Source organism: Ambystoma mexicanum, chromosome 1p (assembly GCF_040938575.1).
Source record: "Ambystoma mexicanum isolate Mex_15411 chromosome 1p, UKY_AmexF1_1, whole genome shotgun sequence".
NCBI classification, from domain to species: domain Eukaryota; kingdom Metazoa; phylum Chordata; class Amphibia; order Caudata; family Ambystomatidae; genus Ambystoma; species Ambystoma mexicanum.
In genome coordinates this window covers 602,852,291-602,873,999 of record NC_090921.1, presented here as the reverse complement: position 1 = coordinate 602,873,999, position 21,709 = coordinate 602,852,291, and the positions used below count along the sequence as shown (strand labels likewise).

Here is a 21,709-nt window from a genome sequence, read left to right as displayed (position 1 = left end):
TGTGGAATACGTCGTCGGAATCTCATCGAAAGAATGTTACCAGATAAGAAAGTAACTTGTTCTTTTGTTGAAGGAACTTTTATTTGTTATTTACGTCAGGCCCTCAAAGGCAAGAGACTTTCAAGAGAAACAAGACTTGACCAACGAGGCTCCTGATAAGCTGGAACCGAACTGTTGACTTGTGGGGGGGAAAGCTTGAGTGTGTACTGTGCTCCAAGATCCCATCTCAAAATGTAGGGAAGGGAGATCAAACTACTGCATCCTGACATATTATTATTTGAGTACGCTTCTTTCATTCCTTAAAAACCATCCCACACCCTTTTTGTATTAGATGTAAGTTTTTGCAATAGGTTTCTTAGTTTTGGCACTTTTTATTTTGATACAATGCCACAAGGACTGCCTTATGTTTTCTTTATAGTCGACGCTTGCTCCCATCTTAGATTTAGGCTTAGAATTGGCCTTTTTCCAACCTGCATACAGTTTAAAATTAAACATCCTTGAACTGTGATCACTTGTGTCTGTCTTTACTGTTGCCACCATGAGTTCCTTACAGTATTGTCACTGGATTGGGAACTAAAGGAAACTCTGCTTCAACAATATTGGTCAAAGGGCGCAAATCCTGAATAAAACGCTGCAATCCCCCTGTTGCCTTCTTCATTGGGGCCACAGCCATGTTACATTGAGATTCGGATGGTACTAACATTCCCTGCTACACTAGCAGGGACATAATCTCAAAAATACCTTTGTCTGCCTCTCTAGATAGAGGGTATTGTTTTGCCCTTGGCAGGATTGCACCTGGCTTGAGATTCATTTTAACAGCGCCTACCCCTTTCAATAGGCCAACGTCATATTGTCTGTTGGTCCAGTTTGTTCAGTAACTGTGCCAGATCTTCCTCAAGAAATGGCCATTCTCTGTGGGACTTCCCAGTAATTAATTCTCACCCTAAGTACTACTCATAAAAAACACTGTCTCAAGATCTGAATAGTGGTCCCGAAACAATTCTTCATCTGTCAAGTAAGTCAGTCTGTGCCCTTCTCCTATTGCAATTACTGCTCTCCACACTAGCCCTGTATCATCAGTCCCATGCAATACTATTCTCTCGTCCCTTACTTTAACTGTCTCCAATTCTAGTGTAAACCCCCCATCCTTGTCTAAGGGAATTTCTGATCTGAACAACACTTCACTGAGCCATGCTAACATCCCTTCTACCCCATATTGAAATATCTTGGGATCCAGGGGCACCCCCCTCTGTACAGTCTGACCGCAAAATGCAGCAATACATTCTTGCGCATTCATGTAGTGGATTCCTGGGGTAGAACACACTATCTCTTGCTCAGTGAATAAGATGGTCATGTTGAGTCTACTCATGTCCCTCCCCATTATGTTAACTGGCATCTGGCAGGAATATAACAGTGGCATGGTGAGGTCATGCTCCCCAATAGAGATTGGCAATTCGTCAGTAAACGGAACCAAATCTGTAGCCCCAGAGAAACCTTGAGCATTCATGGCAATGCCTGAAATAGGGTATCTCCCCTCCCTAATACAGGTTCTGGTTGCCCCTGTATCTACGAGAAAAGAGAACATCTTGTCACCTATGGTTACCCCAACACGTGGTTCCTCTTTTGGGTCGGGTGTAGCAGATAGGATTGAACACATGAAGTCAGTATGTGGGCTGTGCTATTGTGGGTATAAAGTCATACCCACCCCAGTGAAAGGATTCCCTCCCACTACATTCTCTCCCCTAGTCTCAGTACGGGAGTCTGCATTGTAGTATCTGTGTCTTTTATGGCTACATCGTTCTGTGTCCTTGGTCCTTGCGGTGGATGTGTGTACACCTGTGCCTGCAATGCATATGTCATGGGCTGTTGTGACTGGGCCAGTGCATGGTGTGCTGGCACCATTTGTGGTGCATGTGTCTGCATGTGATCTTTGGCATAATAGTCGGGTTGCTCAGTGTGTTGGCGGGTATGTCTTCTCCCCACTATGCCTGATTTCCTTTCTGTTTCTACATGCTCGGGATATATGGTTGATCTTTACGCACACACTGGTAGACCTCCCATGGGTCTGGGCTGTCCACCGTTAAGCTTGTCTCCTCGCTGTTGTGCTGGGTAACCTGCTCCTCTCACCCTGGGCACACCTCCTCTTCCCTGCGGCCAATGGGTGTGTCCCCTCTTCCTGCAAAGCTTCCCCCGGCCATATGTTGCTGATACTGGGTATTCTGGATAACCACTGCCTCTCTGCTGGTCCACATTGCTCCTTCCATTGTATACTTTGACAGTTTTTTCTGAACTAACTTTGCTTCTTCCTGTTTTCTTTCCTTGCGCTTCTTTCTCGCGTTCTTCTGCGTTAGTCGACAATAATGCAATATAGTCAACTGAATTTCTGACCATGACTTCGCCTCCATCCCCACAAATATTTTCAATTGCTTCTGTACCTGTTTTGGTAACCCCTGGCTGAGTATGTGGTAAAATAAACACACTGTTTTGTCCCACGGTTCATGCGTCTCGAGATGCCAATGCTCTTGTATCTCCTGAATATATTGGAGTGGGTCTTCGTCCTCACACATTTTGCATGCCATGATTGCGCTTATGTCAGATGTGTCTGGGTACTGTATCCTCGGAGCCTGTCAAAAGGCTGCTGTGCAGTTATTGAACATCAACCCCATCGTGCACTTTCGCTCTGGAATATCCTGCCCATTTCCAAACATTCTCAGCTACCTCCCCAAGAATGGAAGAAAACAAGCTCCTCGTGTTACCCACTGCCAGTATCATCCCTGCCATCATTCTCTCTAGTTTCTAAATCCATTTCCCCACTCCTGCAGTCAACAATGGCAACTTACACCTCAAATTATCTTTGTCCATCTGTTGGCACAGTATATATTGTGGCCGTCCACCACCCTTTTCAAGCAATGGAAACTGTCATCCCCACACCTCTTTCACATCTCTCTGTCTCTCGTAACTGTAAATGCTCTCACCATGTTAGTTCTCTTTCCTCCTGGCAATGCTCTCAACCTCTGTGCATATGGGGTAACTATGCGATCTGCCTTTGGAGCACTTAAGGCTCCCCTCAAGTTCCAGCTTTCCCCTTTCTGTGTCTTCCTCTTCGTCCCACACTGTCTCCCGCTCTGTTCTTACTCCCTCGGAGGGGTGGCGTAGGCTCCTCCCTTCGTCATCATCACTCTCCTCTAATTCTTTGCCTGACCCCATTGTCCCTAAGCTCTCAAGGTCTTCGACCACTGTTATCCTCAAGGTTGAGCCTCCTCAACATGTTCTTCCCTTTTCTCCCCACTGCTCTGTACAGTGAGGGATCACCCTCCCCCTCTGTGGAGACCCTGCTACACTCCTGCATGCCCTAGGGGCAGAAGCGCTATCCCTTCTGCTCCTATACAGTATCCCAATTCAACTCCGTATTCCCGCTTCTTCATTGTTATCTAAATGTTTGGACCCCGTCATTATGTCCTCTACCTCCTTAAGGCGTCTCTCTAATTCTCTCTCTCGCTCCTGTCTTTTGTTTCTCTCCTCTTCCTCTCTGTGTTGATGTTCTTTAACAAGTCTCTTAATCTCCATGTTCCTCTTCTTCCTCCTCAATTCCAACTGCCTTTCCTGTTCTTCCTCAGCCTTTCTCATCACCACCTCCTCTCTTTCTGTCTTCTCCTTTTCCCCCTTTCCTCTCTCCTTCTCTTACACTTTCTCTGCCTCCCTTCTCAACTGCTCCTGTTCCTTTGTCTTTCTCTTCTCTTCACTTCCTCCATTACCTTTGACCATTCTATGTCCTCTTCCTCCTTCTCCTTTTCCCTTTGTTTCTTACCTTCCTCTTCAATGTCTCTGTACTCTGTTACACTTTTTCCATCCAGTTTAAGCAATATCTGTCCTCCCACCAACTGATTCGATGGAACTGTTGCCTCTTCATCCCCTTTGTGTCCTTGAGTCACCTCAGCGCCCCCAGTCAACTTCGTTTGCAGGTTGCTGCGCTCTTTGCATTCATCAATCATGGTCCCTATTTTCTTATTCGTCAGCTTAGCGCCAGTAAGTGCGTCTTCACTATTATACACATACACGGGGTTAGTGTGTCCTGCTGCTGCTGCTTTTAGCTCCTTCAAGGGGTAAAATCCCTGGTTCCTGTTAGTGGGTCAGTTGTTTGAGGAGGAGCCGCTGAGGATTATTCACCCCCCCCTCCCATCATGCTGGCTAAGCAGCCATTCCTTCTTGGGTGGGTCCTCTTCCTTGTCCTCAAACATTTTCCCTAACTCCAATATTGCTAATCTGCTGTTTAAGCTCTTCCCCTTATATGCAGCATGTAAATATGTAGTCATGTGTCGCAGCACAGATTTCGAAAGACTTCCCTCCTGGGGCCATTGCTTTGCCATTTTGCCCTCTCTATCAGGAGTCCATTCAGCGCTATACTTGCATATTTTGTCCTGATACTGCAGTAGGTGCTTGCACAGGTGTTTAAGGGCTGTATCCCACATGGTTTCACTTCACTTTCTGACTGCCGATACTTAGTTAACCTCAAATCGGGTTTTTTGCACACTTCGATAATGCCAAATTCAATGTCACAATTATTGTCAACAATTCTCCAAAACACAACCTCCAGTTTGTTCCAGCAGCTCACGAAACGCCAACAAGGGTGTGTTCCAGACACCGCCCACACTTTACTCTCTGCACTCAAAGGCCAACCCACCACACTTGCACGTGCTCCTCAAGCCCAACCCAAATTGTACAACGCAACAATCCTTTAGGTTTCTAAAGCTTCAACACCACCTCGCCCAGCCATAAACAACCACCTTTTTCAGTTTTCCTCTTCAACAATTCCATCTCCCTTGCGTCAATGCGTTATGTCCTATTGACAAACGTTTGTGACGTCACAAACCATTATACATAAAAACACTTTGAGTGCACTCTCAAAACCCTACAATACACAAAAACACCACAACACAAATACCTCACGGCTGTCCTTCACAAAGGAACCCATCTCTTCAAAATGCCCACTCATGGGCTTGTTCTTCTTCTACACCAAGCTTAGGATTACCTCTATAGAAATTCACTAAGGTACCACCTTGCATGACCTAAGCTAGCGCCTAGACAGAGGGATCCATCTCCTCATCCATAAACTAAGCTAAACCCCTAGAAACAGGTATTCATCTCGGCATCCGTAAACTAAGCTAACCGCCTAGAAACGGGCATTCATCTCGTCATCCGTTAACTAAGCTAGTTTTCATCTATAACCTAGTTAATACCTTGAAACAGGTATTCTCTCATAAATGAAACAAATCGCAACACAATAATTTCCCTCCCCGATATTTGTCAAATTGTTGGACTTGCACTTGCACTCTGTGGATCCGCTGAAGCTCTCGGACAACGTCACTTCCACAATCTGCCATTCTGCCTTCCAGTCTGCTTGGCATCCCACAGGGAGCGGGCAGGAATTTCACCAAGGGGGCTCCAAGATGACCGTCTCACTTTCCACGCGTGGTCAGTGGTCCGGTCCACATGGGTTGCAACACATCCCTTGGGGCACGCAGCAGGAAAAATCGATATTTGCCGGGGGTCTTAGTGTAAAGACTGGTATCTGTACTCCTGCACCCTATATGGCAGAGTAGAAGCACGGAGCACCCCAGCCAAGGGTCTCTATTTGGTGCCTGTGGATGAGCAACCAAGGCTTAAACTCTCAGTAGGTGATGCAGGCTAGTTGTTAAGTACAGTGTAGTCCCCAAACACCCACAAAGGAATGTCCACACACTATGTTAGTGAAAACACAGTTCTTCACATAAATAAGACTTTGATTATGTACACATACAATAACACACTTTGCGCTCAGGCAATTCTGAAATGGTAAGGATATACAATTTCTATGTGGTACGACAATTACTTCTTTGATTCCATTAAAATGCATCAACTGTAGACGGTTCAAATGGCATATGAATCAATTAATAAAGTAAACCAACAATAGACTTAGGAAAACAAGTTGGTTAAACAAATGGCAGAATACTGGACCCCTACCACGAGTCACAGTTCTGTATGAGGATCCCCCCCCACCTGGGAAAGCTGTAAAATAAAGATATAACACAAGCCCAGTCCATATATTGCTTAGGCAATGGAGTATCTTAGGCAATGGAGCGCTGCGGCTCTGGCTGATGAAGCTACAGCGTTATCTCCGAATCTCGGTCGACGGTGATGGACGTCACTGTTCGGGCGCTTCGCTTTGTGATTCCGCAGCAGTCCCCATCTCCGGTTGGCAGCCTTTTGAGGACTGACTTCCAGGGCGCTTCGGTGAAGGTTAGCTGGTGCACGATGGTCCCTCGTAGCTTGGGAAGAGGTCTCCTAGCCAGGTCCTCTCTTGGATCAGATTCTTGAAGACACAGCAGCTTTCAGATTGCGTCGAAGGGAACAGCGGTTCACCTTCTTCTTCCGGCTCTGCTTCGAGAGTAAACATCAAGTATCGACTTCAGCTTCTGAACGATTTCCATCAGTGAGAGGTCCCCAGATATACTGTTTGGTCTCTCATTCATTCTGCTGGGTCACACTCAGGCAACCAATTATTCAGAAGGGCATTCATGCAGGCAGGCATCCAATCAGGCTCACAGTGCATTCAGGCCATTCTCCTCCCTCCAGACACTCGCAACAAGGAATGTGTATTGGGACAAGCACTCTGCCATTCAGCACTCAACACTGATTCATACAAGTTTCGGGCAGGGCTGTCACATTCACTGTGTTATATACCAAAAATCAGACACCCATAACAAGATGTGCATATTGGTCCCACCCCAAGGGTGTACCCAGAACATAGTCAGTGGGAAGGCTCTAGCCAGCCTGGGCTGGACTTCCCTACAATACCATATATGGACCTTCCACCCAACAGCCTGTCAGGGGGAAGGGACAGAGTCAGGGCTTCCCAGGACTTTGGGCAAACAAGGTAACGGGCAATAGAAAGCAAGAGAGCCACATGGGCCATCTTTTCTCCTATCAGGAATCAACTGATTCCAATGGCAGGGCCTGGGTATCCCAAAATGGAGGATACTCAGAGCACCTTTCAAATTCAGCATGGAGCTGCCACCAGCCCATGCCCTGCTCTGTGGGCCACACACAGGTGCCGAAAAACAAACACTAGGAGTACAGGGTTGTACCCCCAACCATGGGTGCCATAAGGGTATCCCAAGGGTCTGTACACCAAACCAAAAACCGGAAGAGCTGCACTGCCAGGAGTCCCACATGGACAACAATACAGAACACACGTGAAAAGGACTACAGAACAAGGACAGGGAAGCCCTGTCACTCCAATGCATTTCCAGCATCACACTTAGCAACTGTCCTCTGCTACCACCTGAACTAAGGCAAGGAATTGTTAATCTCCCTTATTATAAGGAAGAGGAACTGGGCTGAGGAAATCCTCTGCACTCAAAAATGGAAGAGTCCTACAATGTGACACATTTTACTGTTTATTGATAGCTTTCAAAAACAGGGATCTAGTTATGGACAACACAGCAGTCTCCAATACTTTCTCATCATTCTCAGGCTTGTCATGAACATTTAAGGCAACGTGAAGTCATAAAATGAATGATGCATTTTCAAAAACCTAAGGTAATATGTGATTGGTTAGTGAGGTAGACTACATATTGGATGTATATGGCGTTAGTAACCCTATTGGTTGTGGTGGCCCCTCTGAAATGTTGCAACTACAGACATTGCAGGTTAGTGAGCTGTCATTGGAATGTGCAACAAAGTGTGAGCTAGTGTGGAAGGTGGATAGGGATTGGTCAATGAGGGTCTTCTCTGCCATGGTGCTTTGGAACAAGCCCATGAGCAGCAATTCAATGTGGTGAGAACAGCCCCAGAGTTGCTGCATGTACCCAACAAGTTAGCATCTCCGATCCTCTACACCTTGAGACAGACCATTAGGCTTTAAATCCGATATTACCTTTGTATCATCTGCCTTTGGTTGGATGCGAACAGTGGTCTCTGTCAAGCTCAGATTATTAGGCTTTTTCCTCAAGTCACAAATGGAGGGACCACAAACTTAATTTTCCTGCTTGCATTTATGAGGATTTCAGTCTTTTACACTAGCAGGTGTCCTATCTCTTCTGCTAATGTGAAACATTCTCGCCCTTGTTTCCTTGGCAAGGCTATGCACAATAGCTGCACTGACAGCCTGGTCTGCGCCGCTCTGAAATCAGCATGTATGGTCTCTCTGCCCTTTCAGTGCCTTCCAGTAATTTTAATGCGACGGTGTCGTTCATCTTTACTTACACATTCGCTCATGTTAGTTGCGTTAAGTCAGCAAGCAGTTCTTATGAATTCTTGTATATCGCAAAGGTGTGTCTGTCCTCTATCTAGGTGAGTCATAAGCATCTTCATGTCTAAAGGCAATTTAATCTAAATTTCTGCGTAGCTTCATGTAGGAATGCATATGTGCCCCATGTCTAACCTATATGCCATAGGCTTAGCTGCGATGTCATCATCCTTTTGCGTGATTACAGTTAGTCTATTTGCTCCATTGACTGCAAATGTATCTCTTCAATGACATCATCAGAATAGGCTCTAAATGGGTGTCTGAGTGAATAACGTTTCTCACATCTGCAGTACATCAGTGATGGGGAGGAAGGGTCCAGGAATGATGTACACCTTTCATTTCTAGGACGTTGAGATGAGGGTGGGACCGGTTCAACAAGGGCCACATTCATGTCTCCCTCTTTATCAGCAACTTCCCTCCTCATTCCAGTCCCTCGCTACCCTTACCCCTGCAACTCCACTCCTTGTCTCAGCCCCCTCCCTCATTACACTTGCCCGGCACCTCCCTGCCTCATCTTAGTCCCTCACTACCCATACCGATGAAACTCCCGTACACCTCTGTGGCTTAGCACCCTTACCCCTGCAGTTATTCTCCTTGTCCCAGTCCCTCAATACCTTTTAACATTGAAACTCATCTCCTGATTCCTGCCCCTCACTCCCCTTACCCCACAAAACCTTCCTCATCCCAGTCCCTCATTAATCTTACCCTGCCACCACCCTCCTCATTACAGTCCCTCACTACCCTTGCCTCAGCCACCCCTCTGCACCATAGTCAAACAGTATCCTTACCCTGGGGACCTCATACCCCCCATGGTCACAGCCTCTCACTACGCTACCCTTACCCTGGCATACCCCATCTCATCAAAGTTGAGTGAGGAACTTACAACAGAACCTCCCTCCATCATTAAAGTCCTCACTATCCTACCCTAGCAGACCCCCATGATATTGGGTTCCCTCACTATCATTGCGTCAAAACCCCACACTCCTCGACACAGTCCCACACTGCCTGTGCACTGGCATCCCACCTCCTTGTCACAATCTCGCACTCCCCTTTCCAGCACATCAAGCATCCTCATCACAGTCCCTCACGCTCATCCTTCTCACATTCCTCCCTCGTAGTTGTCCTGTTTCCTCTTCGTCACTGCAATGCAAAGCAGAACTCGGAACATGATGAAAGGCTAGACATGGGCAAAATTGCTGCAGGCCATGGACAAAGGTCATGGCCGGCCCGTTGCTTACAGTCGTCTAATGGCGAAACACTTAATGCATAGCTTAGAAACACACTGTTAAATTGCACATGACATCAGTTATATTAAAAGAACACAATTTACTACTACAGTTGGTGTGAAATATAACATCATAAATGCTTTCAAATTCAGTGGAAAATGCCTTAGTTCAAGTGATGTTAAAGTGCCAGTCCAACATAACAAAATGCCTGAAACTTGGTAGGTGCTGCAAGGTACGCCACCTTCACTCTAAGCCGCCTTGATGTGCAGCCCAGAATACACTAATGACATCACATATGACATCACTTGTGGCATTGCTTATGTCAGGGATGACATCATTGGAAACGTCAATCCACTGGTGACATCACAGATGACTTATTGGTATCTCTGTTTAAACATCTTTCTTCTCCCCAGTAATTAGTGCTCTTGATGGGTAATTATTTGTGTCCACTGATTAGTTCAATGTTATAACAGTGTCCTTGACCATAAAAATGATTATGCCTTAAGTTTAACTAATGGCAAAATGGCTTTCCTAATATCACAACTGATGTGCGCCTTCTTAGTACCCACACATTTAACTGCCATATTGATGATGCAACTGACTGCAATCTCAAATTAATATGGACGTGCCTGGGACTCTGAAGTCAAAAAGGTTACACCGTAGTGCAACTGATAACAGAATTGGTCAAATGATAACTAAATGGAGACACACTCTGACTTACTATCAATTGGACTTGTGCTTTTACACCTAATACTATCTTTATGCCCACTGACTATTTGAGCACGAGATCTGTGCCTAGATGATGATGATAACATTGATTGCTGTACACAGTCTTCACAGCAACATGCCCTGTGTCCCAGCTGTGAAAAGAACATTAAATAACGCATATATAATGTAAGCATAAAACCTATTTCTATTTCAGAAAGCTAGTGAGCTCATGCTACACACCCTGGCTACCAAAAACTCAGCGTGCATCTGGAAATTGCTAAAATATAAGAACTGCCATCATCAATTAGATGCACAAGCTAATGGTGTACAAGAAGCGCAATGGGTTCAGCACTTCTCAGAATTATATGCCGACTCGGCATTCAATAACTTTGATTAGCAAATGCAATCTGCTTCTAAATGGTCTCTTAATTATGACCTAGATACCATCATTCATTATATCAAAATGGCCAAAAATTCGAGAGCTGTGGGTCCCGATGGTATAAGCAATATAATGCTAAAGAACAACATAAACCACTGGGCCCAAATTCTATTTCTATTATTTCAAAACATCTTGAACACAAGAAATCTACCCTCATCGTGGCACTCTTGCATTCTTGTTCCCATTTTTAAAAAGGGAGATCGCTCCCTACCCGAGAACTATCGACCCATAGCGCTTCTAGATTCCCCGAGCAAAATCTTTGCTAATTTTTTATTCCGCAAATTTTCTGCTTGGACACTTACTCATTTCCATCGTAATCCATATCAAACAGGCTTTGTTGCCGGCATGGGTACAGCAGTTAATTTGTTTCTTCTAAATGCTATCAAATCACAGTGCCACGTTCAAAAACAGCAGGTCTCTTTTGCATTTGTGGACCTGCATTCTGCTTTTGATTCAATCTCGAGAGTTAAGCTTATGACCACACTTATAAATGACAAATGTCCACCTACAATTAGTGACCTAATTTATCATTTTCACTCCGCAACTTACGTACAAGTCAGAATCACTCTAAATGGTTTACTTTCGCACCCCATTCCTACATCACGGGGCCTCAAACAAGGCTGCCTTTTGGCCTCAGCTATTTTCAATTAATATATAAAAGATATTAAATTCAGATTTGAATCTATTCAATCTGATTCACCGAAAATTAGTGGTTCTCCTATAAAAGCGCTGTTCTATGCTGATGATATCGTTCTTATTTCTAAAACTCCTAGCGGCCTACAAAAACTGTTGACCGCTCTAGACTATTATGTGGCAGAGAATGAACTAAAAATTAACACCACACAGACTCAAGTCTTGATGTTCAATCCTTATCAAGGTATACACACTCTGAAACATTGATCTATTGGAAATAACATTGAATTGTCTATGGTTTCGTCATACACCTACTTGGGAATCATCTTCGAAGCTTCCTTAAATTCATTGAAACATACGGCCCAGATTGAAGTTAAACTCCTAACTGCAATTTCCCAGTCGTGCATTCTTCTCGCCAAATTTGGAAAATTTTCCATAATTCCGCCCATAACATTCTGGCAGATGAAAGTAATTCCTACCATTTTATATGGCTTGGAAGCGGGTCCTGCCTTGTCATCTTTCACTCTTGACAAATGGGAGGCCAAATTTTGGCGAAATGTGCTGCATCTACCTCGGCGTACCCCTATTTCGTGGCTACGCTATGAATTAGGCCTGTCATCATTGTCATCGTTTCTTGATTGGAAGCAATGTTCCTTTTTTAGAAAATGTCTGATTTCTTCTCGGATAGTAAATCTACTTAAGGTATTGTCGAATTATATATTTACCACAGATCATCCATTTGTTCAAAGATGGCTATCATCAGTATACAAGATCTTGGCACAGGCGGATATCACAATTGAAGTATTACTACAAATCCCTGACAAGGCCAAACTAAAAGTCCATCAGACCTCCTGGATTATGAACCATCAGAAATGTCTCACATATAAACATGCATCTAGTTCTCATTTTCCTCCTCATAAAACAGGCCTTACACAAAATTATTTAGCAAAAGCTCCCTCACCTAAGTATAGAAATTACATTTTTCTGTTTTCAGCTACATATATGGGAACGCGACAACTTTTATGTCCTGTACAAAACATTTGTCGGTTTTATCAAGTAACTAACACCCCGGAAACTTTAGCACATTTGGTTACTCAATGCACTAAATTAAACAGTTTAAGACAATTGCATTTTCATATCTATTGTTCTGGTTTTGCTATGTACGAAGCGGATGTTTGTTGGGATCTCATATTTGGCTCGTCCACGCTGGGAGTTCAAGTAGCTACCATAAATGTTCTACTCTCACTAAAACTAGATCAAGGGAATCCTGGAAGCAAGCATGAAAAATTGAATATGCATTGGTTTTTATTCATTGAGACAAGACTAAGGTTAAACTGTGAAATTTGTTTCTTTTAATTGTGATATATTTCTGTATATATTAATTTTATGTAATTTGAAATTTTCTTGTTTAGAAAGGACATTTTAAGTTGATATTTTTGTTTTTTCTTTTCATATGTTAATTGTAATAAGTTTGGATTTGTATATTGAAAAGTTGTAAAAATGCAACTAAATCAATAATAAAAAATAAAATTAAAAACAATAATGCATATATAATGTAAGCATGAAACCATCACCTTCCAGTTTCCTTGTAGAATTCTGTGTGGCACTATGCATATAACTCCTGGGAAATCCCAACCCAGTGTGTAACTGAACGCTCCCACACTCGGGATATGCAGCTCAAAAAGGCATCCACTTTTCTCAGCGAAATAAATCCAAAATGGTACTATCCCTCAAATGAGCACCTAAGATTTGCAGGAAGGGGCCCGAGCTATGGAGCAAGTTCACAAAAATGTTGATAATTCAAGTCAAGGAAATTAAAGTGGCTTTATGGCATCTAAAATATGTAAGGGGATTTATACCACATGACAAACTTGCAAACTCCAGGTTGGCTATATGTTCAAGACAAGGGCGTAACTCTCAGAACTATGGGATGCACAATGAAAAAGTTGATGTTAAGGTTGTTATATTTAAAGAAATCTGAAAACCGGGGCTATTCTAGTTACAGAAAGCACAATAGTCAAGACTACTCACAAAGCCATCAATGCCAAACAGATAGCCATCACTGATAACATCACCAAAATCATGGAACACATACATAATGGCCTTTAGCCATACCTCTTAGTGTTAGATACTTGGGCGCAGTGCACCAACTACATTGCCTGTGCCTATGATGTGTAGGTAGGATATAACCTTTTGCCACGCTTGTGAGCAACACATACACGGTGCATGGTGCACAAAGAGTATTGCCACTTGTATGTGGGGTGTCAAATAAATATTCATTTATCCATCCATCCATAATCACATCAATACCTCTTCAAGACAACTCATATGCTTAAAATCTTATACAGCTCCAGAGACACAGCATAACATGATCTGACCTTCCAAAAAGATACTCAAACTGAGCCAATGGGCATCTTCTGTGGTATTTGTTAAATAGCCAGGCACTGCTTGGCGTTTCTGCATTGACTTTTGGAGAGTCCATTCCATATCAGTTTTTGACACCTATCCAATACCCCGGGTAGGCTGTTAAAAGGTTTTGGCAAGGCCGGAATGTATTCCCACTCTAGACCTTACCAAAAGGCCGATGGACTTCATCTGTAAACCTACTAGTCGTACTATTTATGAATAGTATATTGCACTGTGCATGCTCAAGAGTAAATACACTATTGGTGCATGTCTGTATTAGCCATGGAAAAGGAAACCTAAAGGCCAACTTCAAAGAGTATACGATAAGAAGTTTATTTCAATCAAAAGACCCCAACATCCTCCGTGCTGAAGGCAAACCAACGGCTGAATAAACGTTTGTTGCTGTGCACGCGATGACATTCTAAATTGGAACACTGAATGCCATTAGTGCGGAATCCATGCCCATGATCACGCCCTTTAGAATCTGGAGCTGGTTTATTTAGAGGCCGATATGCTCGTAATTTCCCTGCGTCAGAGAGGCAAGGCCCTTTCCCAGTGTCTTTTGCCACCAATTGGCTCCGACCACTGGTTTCCAAGGATGCTCTATTGATATTCTCATTTGCGGAGGGGTTTATACTTGCCCATTCCTCGTGTCTGCTCTGGGCAGGGGGGATCCCCTCCTCATGCAAGCACCTAGCAGCCATTCATACAGCTTTCCTTTTTTTTTTATATGGAGGGGATACAGCGTTGGTGCTGATTTGTTCCCCCCACCCCCCACGCTTCCTTAACAGGGGTCCTTATGCTTATTACTGGCCTCCTTAACTGAGCTCAATGCTTTGTTGAATGTATTACTTTTTACGTTTGGCTCATCTACCTCTTGCCTTCCAATCTTGGGCCTATCTAGCCTGTGCAACACACTGGCTTGTTTTCCCCTATAGTACCTTTGCTCCTTTCCAAATCATGTCACGTTAGGCCTAACCAGGCTTTGTGGAGGAGCTCTGAGTCTACCACTTAACCTTAAATCACACTGCCTGGGCTTCCCCACATACATACGCTGCCTGGGCGAATCATCTAATTTACGACCGCTTGCTTGGCCCAAGCGCATGAGTGACTGTTGCTCATGCGCGTCTTTCCCCTTCAGTGTCTTGTTCCCCATCATAGTGGAGAAATGCGAACTTGGTGCAGCCACCGCCATGTTCAATACAGTAATGGCAGTTTGACACTCTTTTTGTTCATTAAAAATGTCACTGCAGAGGATCATCAAGGATTTTAGGATTGCATATTTGGAGATTAGTTCCTCCTTAGATTGAATCCCATTCTCCACAGGCTTCTCAGCACTGCTGCTACACGCCTCCTTCCTCCTAAGACATTTCTGATATGGCTTCTAAATTGGGGCGGTGCTACATGAACTCTTTCCCACTATTTTTCCATCCCACGCTTTTCTCTTCACTTCGTTCATCCGAGGACAGAACGTGTATCCGTGGCCAGACTGCCTGATGCTTCCTGTGCTTCTCTCAGCAGGCTGTATCCCAAGATCAGCAGGGGGTTGTTATCAATGGAGGATAGGCCACAGTGTGTGTTTATCGCAGCTGCCTTCTATTTCAGTCTGAGTAACTTTTGTTGTCAGGGTGGGATGTCCCCGTGTCTTTCAATAAACCCGCTGCTGCTGAGAAGGATGATGTCCCCTTCATTTTTTCTGGCAGAGGGATACGAGGAGGCAACTCTTGCCACTTATGTTTACTTTTCCTCTGCATTTTAATAGGCACCGCTTTAAAAGGTGCCCCCTGCCTGTTCCCGCTATTTTGCCTTTTATTGTTACTCCTAGCAACAGTATCTAGAGGGTCTTTGTGCAATATTGGCCATGAGAGACATGTGTTATCTTATGTTATTTTACTTTTATATAGCGCTCTATATATCATTGGTATGACCTCAAAGCGCTTCCACCTAATGTGGTTTTCCTACTAGCAACCTCTGCTGTTCTCCTCCCACCGCATGTTGATCTCCTCCTTCCATTCTCTGCCATTCTATTTCCTCTGGCCCATCTCCACTATCGCCCCCTCCTTCACTCCCCACACCCCTCCTGCTCGTATGTCTCTCCCAGTGCCACTTCAGTCCAAACTCGGTTTCTCTCCTGTTCCACATGCTAACACTAACGCCTTCCTGCCCATCCCTTTTATATCCACACAATATGCACCTCCCCTGGGGTGTGGCCCAGACTCTGTGTTCCCAGGTGTGGCCTTATTCATTTTGCTTTTGCCATTGGTCCATTTTGAAATGATGCTAAGGAAGTATGCAGTGGCTGATGGTGCTTTGACAGTGTCCAGGGGATCCTCTCCATGCCACCCTTGGACCCATCATCCACTGGCTCTGGGATGCACCCGGCCCTCTGAGTCACCCCACTAGCACTCCCGAAAACAAGGAAGGGGTCTTCGTAACACACCCCAGAATGTCAATGGTGAGCAGAAGCTTCCGCATATATCTTCAAGTACCTATTTTCCATGTGAATCAGCACACGTGTGATATCCTGAACAGTGCCTGGTGAGGGTGAGTTACGGTTGCCTTGCTAAATATAACAGGACAATATCTGTGGTTTTTAGCATGGATGGAAGAGCTTCTTTGATGGCAGGTCCTTATGGAAAAAATAAATAGTCTGACTATTTGAAAATAAGCAGTCTAGAAATTGAAATGGACAATTTTTAGACTCATTTTCCTACTCTGACTTTGTCTTTATCACAGTAGACTTGTAACAGTATATACAGTTTAATATTAATATGTTAATCTGTTGTCAAAAACCTGGACTGTTATGCAAGTTAAGCATCAGTTCACATTTGAGGTGGTGCCTAACATTTGTTCCTCTGTTATATTTTTATTTCTCCTCTGGTGATCATCTTCCAGGGACCGATTGCGAACCACCACCAATGTACTGGGAGATTCCCTGGGGGCCGGCATCGTGGAACACTTGTCCCGGCACGAACTGCAGAAGCAGGATGAAGAGCTTGGGGGCTCTGTGATTGAGGACGAGAAGCCCTACCATCTCATCTGCCAGGAAAATGATACATTGAAGCGCGCCAACAGCGAGACAAAGATGTGATCCAGTAGAGCTAAAGGATGGAATTCATTGAATTGCTGATAGAAAAAAAGAACCAACCGCAGATCTTTGGTGGATGGGAAAGCTGGCCAGAATAAGGACTAATAAAAACAAATCCCATCTCTAAAAATCCAGAAATGTGAAAAGAAACAATGTTTTTTTACATACTTTGTTTCAATGTGCATTTTTTAAACTAAGTGCAAAAGGAGAATTTATTATGTAATGTAGGCACCCAAAAGCCAAATTAACCTCTCCTTGGGTACTGTAGATGTTCCCTTTGGGAATAAAGGGTTTTGGGGAGCCTTGAATTCCGAAATCTACAGATGATCTTTGGAAATTGTTTGTACCAAATTTCGGGACGCCAACTAGAGAAGTCGGATATCTCTCCCCCTTCGCCCCCATGAAAAAGGTTTGAAATGAGACTGAGCTATTGGAGGTATCCTTGTTAAACCTCCACAGATAAATTTCCTATGATGCAACCAGCTGTCAGTGTGGCCCTGTTCCAGATGCTGCCATTAATCTTGTCTAGGCAGTTCCATCTGTGAATGGCGGGTGTAAGTGTTATGAAGAGATAACCATTAAGATTTGATTTGTTAGATGTAATGTGGTTGTAAATCTTAATAGATCTCAATAATCCTAATAATTGCAAATGGAAAGGAGCGTTTCATGAAGATTATCAATGTATTTGATGAGTATCTATCCTTTACTTTTTTTTTCAAAAGTTATTTTGTTTCTGGAGGGTATCAAATTCCAATCAATTCGAAATGTTTATTTAAAAGAAATACATTCACAGTACAAATTGACTGTAACAGCCACTTAGACGAGATGAAGGAAAAGGGGCCTTGCTCATGCAACCTTGCTCAATATTGATCCAATAGGCATTCAACCTGCAAGAAAGAGTCTTCAAGACCCAATCTGGCTCAACGTTATGTCTGATGTTGAAATTCCTCCCACATTTTCAGGAGTTTGATGTGATCACAATAGATGGTAACAAGTAGATTGGTAAATTGCACTGTGAAATCTCATTTAAATGACTGCTGATCATAAAACAAATAAGTAATTTGTATAAGAATGAGCTCCTCCACAGGTGCATTCTAGAATAGTTCAATGGTCCAAACAAGCAATTGACAATCCTATCGCACTGTTTTGGAAGATGCAAGACCTCGATGGTGGCAGGCTGTTGACCAACATTTATGCAAATTAAGCAATTCTTTCTCCCTGGTGTAGGTTGAGATTTACTGTGGAGTTTCATTGTTTTCTGGATTATTGGTGCTGTGCAATAATCTTAAGTCAAGTGCTCACAATAAGGATAGCAAAGTACTAGGCTAATCACTGTTACAGTTCTACACATGAACCCTCTACTAGTACTACTTGAATTGTGTATCTGTGCTGTGTGGTCTAGAAGGCTCGGATGTAGAGCGAGAATTTTCGGTTGCGTAGGCTTGTCCTGCGAGCAAGCATTCAGCCAGGATCCTATATGGACACACCAGCATTCAGGTGCAAGAACCCATGTTTTAAAAAGTCACTAAGAATATGAAGATGTTTTTCCCCAAAACGGACATAACCCCATTATCGTAGCCAGAACAAAGGCTGGGATTCAAATCTAGACGAGGCATGAATTTGTATGGACACACACAAATAATCAGTCTGCATATTACGACAGATATGTGGACGTCTACAGGAACTTGCCTCTCAACTATCAGATTATTCTTATTGAAGTAGAAACCTAAGAACTTACTGGCAGTTTCTTTTATAAATACATTGGAAAAGGTCTGAAATTGAGATGAGATATTTCCACGATATTTTCAGGGTGTTGTTTATATTAATTATAGAGTTCAACTTTGGAATCATTCCATTGGTGTATATAATTATCTTTGGGGCTAAACCCTCGCTATTTAAAAATAGTTCAGGTCTGAGATGTGCTCTGTGTGCAGTGTTTTTTTTTATTCTTTATTTAACAGTTGTTTTGGTCTTCGAAAAAAATTCAAGACCTTTCAACTTAAAATACATACAGAATTAAAAATGGTACAATAAATACCATTGTGTGCAGTGTTAGTTTAGCTGCGGAGCTGTTCTGTGCTGTTTGTACTAGCTTTGTGAAGTGATAAACTCAATGAGTATGGTCAAGCGGAAGGGGCGCGCAGCTTTTGCTATGCCGTATGCCCTAAGAGTTTTTCAAGATTCCATACACCGGGACAAGTTTAGCTTTTTTTTCTACCATCTTTAGTTTATTTGTATTTATCTTGACATGCAGGATTCGAATTCTACTGACGGATTCTTCTGCCTCAGTATACGTACAATGTTTCCAAATCCAAAAACTGCATAATGGAGTCTTCAGATCTCCAAACTATCAGCAAGCACACACACTGGCAATATACATCAATTTTTGTTGTTGACTCTTGATATGCGCTGACAAACAGGTCCCTTATGACATCTGAGTACTTGACAAAGGGCCTGACAAAATATAGACCTCCCATTCTTCCTGTGAAGCCCACTATACAACTAGTTGTCCTGTGGAGACAATGGCACATGACCACAGTTGGATATTAAGGGCCAAACTGAAGATGCAAGAACTGAACTGGACCTTGATCGAGTAAGTGTTTTTAAAATGTACATTGTGTGATGCATTGTTTTCTACTATTTATATGATGAACTGCATTGGGAAAAGGAAAACAAATCACATTGCTATTTTAAAATGTTTTTAAACCTATTTGGTGACTGTGGTCGTAGAGTACTAAAACTGGAATAGTAGTATGGTTAAAGGTTGAAAGAGAGCTGGTCTAGCCTGAAGGTAATGTGGAGATTTACCAAAAATGGGTGAGTTTTGGCTGAGTCTTCTGCAACCAATGGACCTTCCTGCAACATATGCCTGTTGAACAATCTGTGGATTGCTATACAGACCAACTCACCACTGCAACCTGCTAAATACCAAGCTTTATGTGTACGGCTTGATTTTAATGACTCCAGATTGGAGGAGTTGTCTGCAAGATCCTGATCAAAGAGAATTATACTAAAAGATGCAGTGATCAAAGGGCCGCAGGCAGTAAACATGTGTGATGCTGGAACACGCCTTTCCAAGGTCCAGTGAACAATAGCAACAAGGCATCACTTTTGCAAACTGAGTGAAAGATGGAACAATGACGTTTTCAAAGGTTACACTATCTTTGACTTGTGAAGGTCTGCCATGAACACTGCTAATATACTTTTATTTGAATGTTTAACGTAAAAAGTGTCATTCTCCCAACAAGGCATTCTGTTCAAAGGAGCCACGGTATCTAGGGTGCCTGTGGGCAAGAACGGGTCATTGTCTGGTGTCTGTCTGGACTGATTGTGCCAAATTTGTGAGCTCTAAAATAAAACTGGAAATTAAACCATGAGCCTACTTGTAGTTTCTTAGTGGCTTTGAAGATGTTTTGATGGTTCCAGTGGTGGAATGGTCTTTTTTAACTACAGTTCTGCCTCTGTCTGTACTTACCTGGCACTTCAACATTTTTTTTGTCTGTCAGACCCCCCACCCCCCTGCATTCTTTTACTTCGGGCAAGCCATTAAGACGTCTGTTCATTCAAAATCATACGCCTATTAAGTTGTCACAGTACTACTCATCCTGAAGAAGCACTCTGCTATTCCAAGAAAATGGCACATTACTGCCCTGTCTCCCTTCTCTATCATTAATCCTAAACGTTCAAATGGGTGATATTTCATCCGGTCACCAAATACATGCAGCCAATAACCTCTGTGAGCCCCTCTAATCTGGTGTCCTAAGCCATCACTCCACTGACTTTCATCTTTGACTTTATCATCACTACCCACCGCCCTAAACTCTCCTCCACACTAATCTGCGTTTACCTCTTGGGTGCCTTGGTGTTGGCGTAAACCCCTCTTGCCTTCTAAGCCTCTCGCACCTCAGCCTCAAAGACATTGTCCTTACTGGTTTTGCTTCCTACTTCTCCGGTTGACCATTCTCTGCCTCATAGAACATGAATCCCTATGCCCCCCCACTCACCTTCCAGTCGGAGTCCCTAAAGCTCTGTTCTCACTCCTCTACACCTGTTCATTTGGGAGGCTCATCTGCTTACTGACAATACCCAGGTCTTCTGCTTTAATGCTTTTACCCCATCCGAATCTCTAATTGTCTTTTTGCCGTTCATCTTCGGGTGGCACTTGGGTCTTAGCAGAACTGAGCATAACACTTGTCATTTACCTCCCTACTCACCAGGCACCACATCGCCTTTCTTCTCCAGGTCTTCCCCCAATGGGCTCTCCCCTAAGGCTGACAGCTTTGGTTTATCTTCAATAGTGCCTTAAAACAATGCATTACTGCCAATATGACCGCTGCTAAACTCAACGGGCTTAATTTCAGGAAAATCTGCATGCTTCATAGATGCAACTACACCAAACTCTCTTCACCACCTTTATGCTCATTCAGTTTGACTGATCCCTCTTGGGACTCCCAGTTTTATTTGCGGCCCTTTAACAATTCTCAAATTTCCCACTTGGACTCACTACAACTTCTACTCTCCCTCACCTCTGTTTACCATCTTCAGGCAGGCTGACATACCAGGCAATTCCTCATGCTTATACATAAATCCATTCAGATTTGTCCGCTCTATCTGGCTAACTTTATCACCTCCTACAGCCCACCTCAAATCTGTCACTTCATTTCCTCACGCCTCCTCTCTGTTTTCCCGTCTGCCTCTTTGCTACCTCCAACTTCTGCTCCTTCTGCAGAGAGGGAAGGAGAAGGCAAGGTAGCCAGGAAGGAGGAAGTCATTTTTAAACCTCTTTCTACCAGATTCAGTGAGGAGAGCAGGATAGTCAATAGAAAAGCAGTTAGAAAAGATAGGAGAGACAGAGAGCACCATAGAGTAGGTGGGAGAGGAGGGGGTGGGAGGGAGAGGGGGAGACACTGGGGTAGGTAGAC

The 21,709-nt window shown here is 43.6% G+C and overlaps 1 protein-coding gene across 7 annotated transcripts in view; it reads left to right on the top strand.

Moving 5' to 3' along the window:
• Positions 1-20,158, top strand: part of LOC138576642 (excitatory amino acid transporter 1-like) — a 718,046-nt gene extending 697,888 nt beyond the window's left edge. For all 7 annotated transcript variants that reach the window (XM_069649577.1, XM_069649571.1, XM_069649574.1 and 4 more), the window contains one exon: positions 16,595-20,158. In XM_069649577.1, coding sequence (XP_069505678.1) covers positions 16,595-16,790 — 196 coding nt within the window. In that variant the 3' untranslated portion in view covers positions 16,791-20,158. The remainder of the gene's footprint in view (positions 1-16,594) is intronic.
• The last annotated feature ends 1,551 nt before the right edge of the window (positions 20,159-21,709 follow it).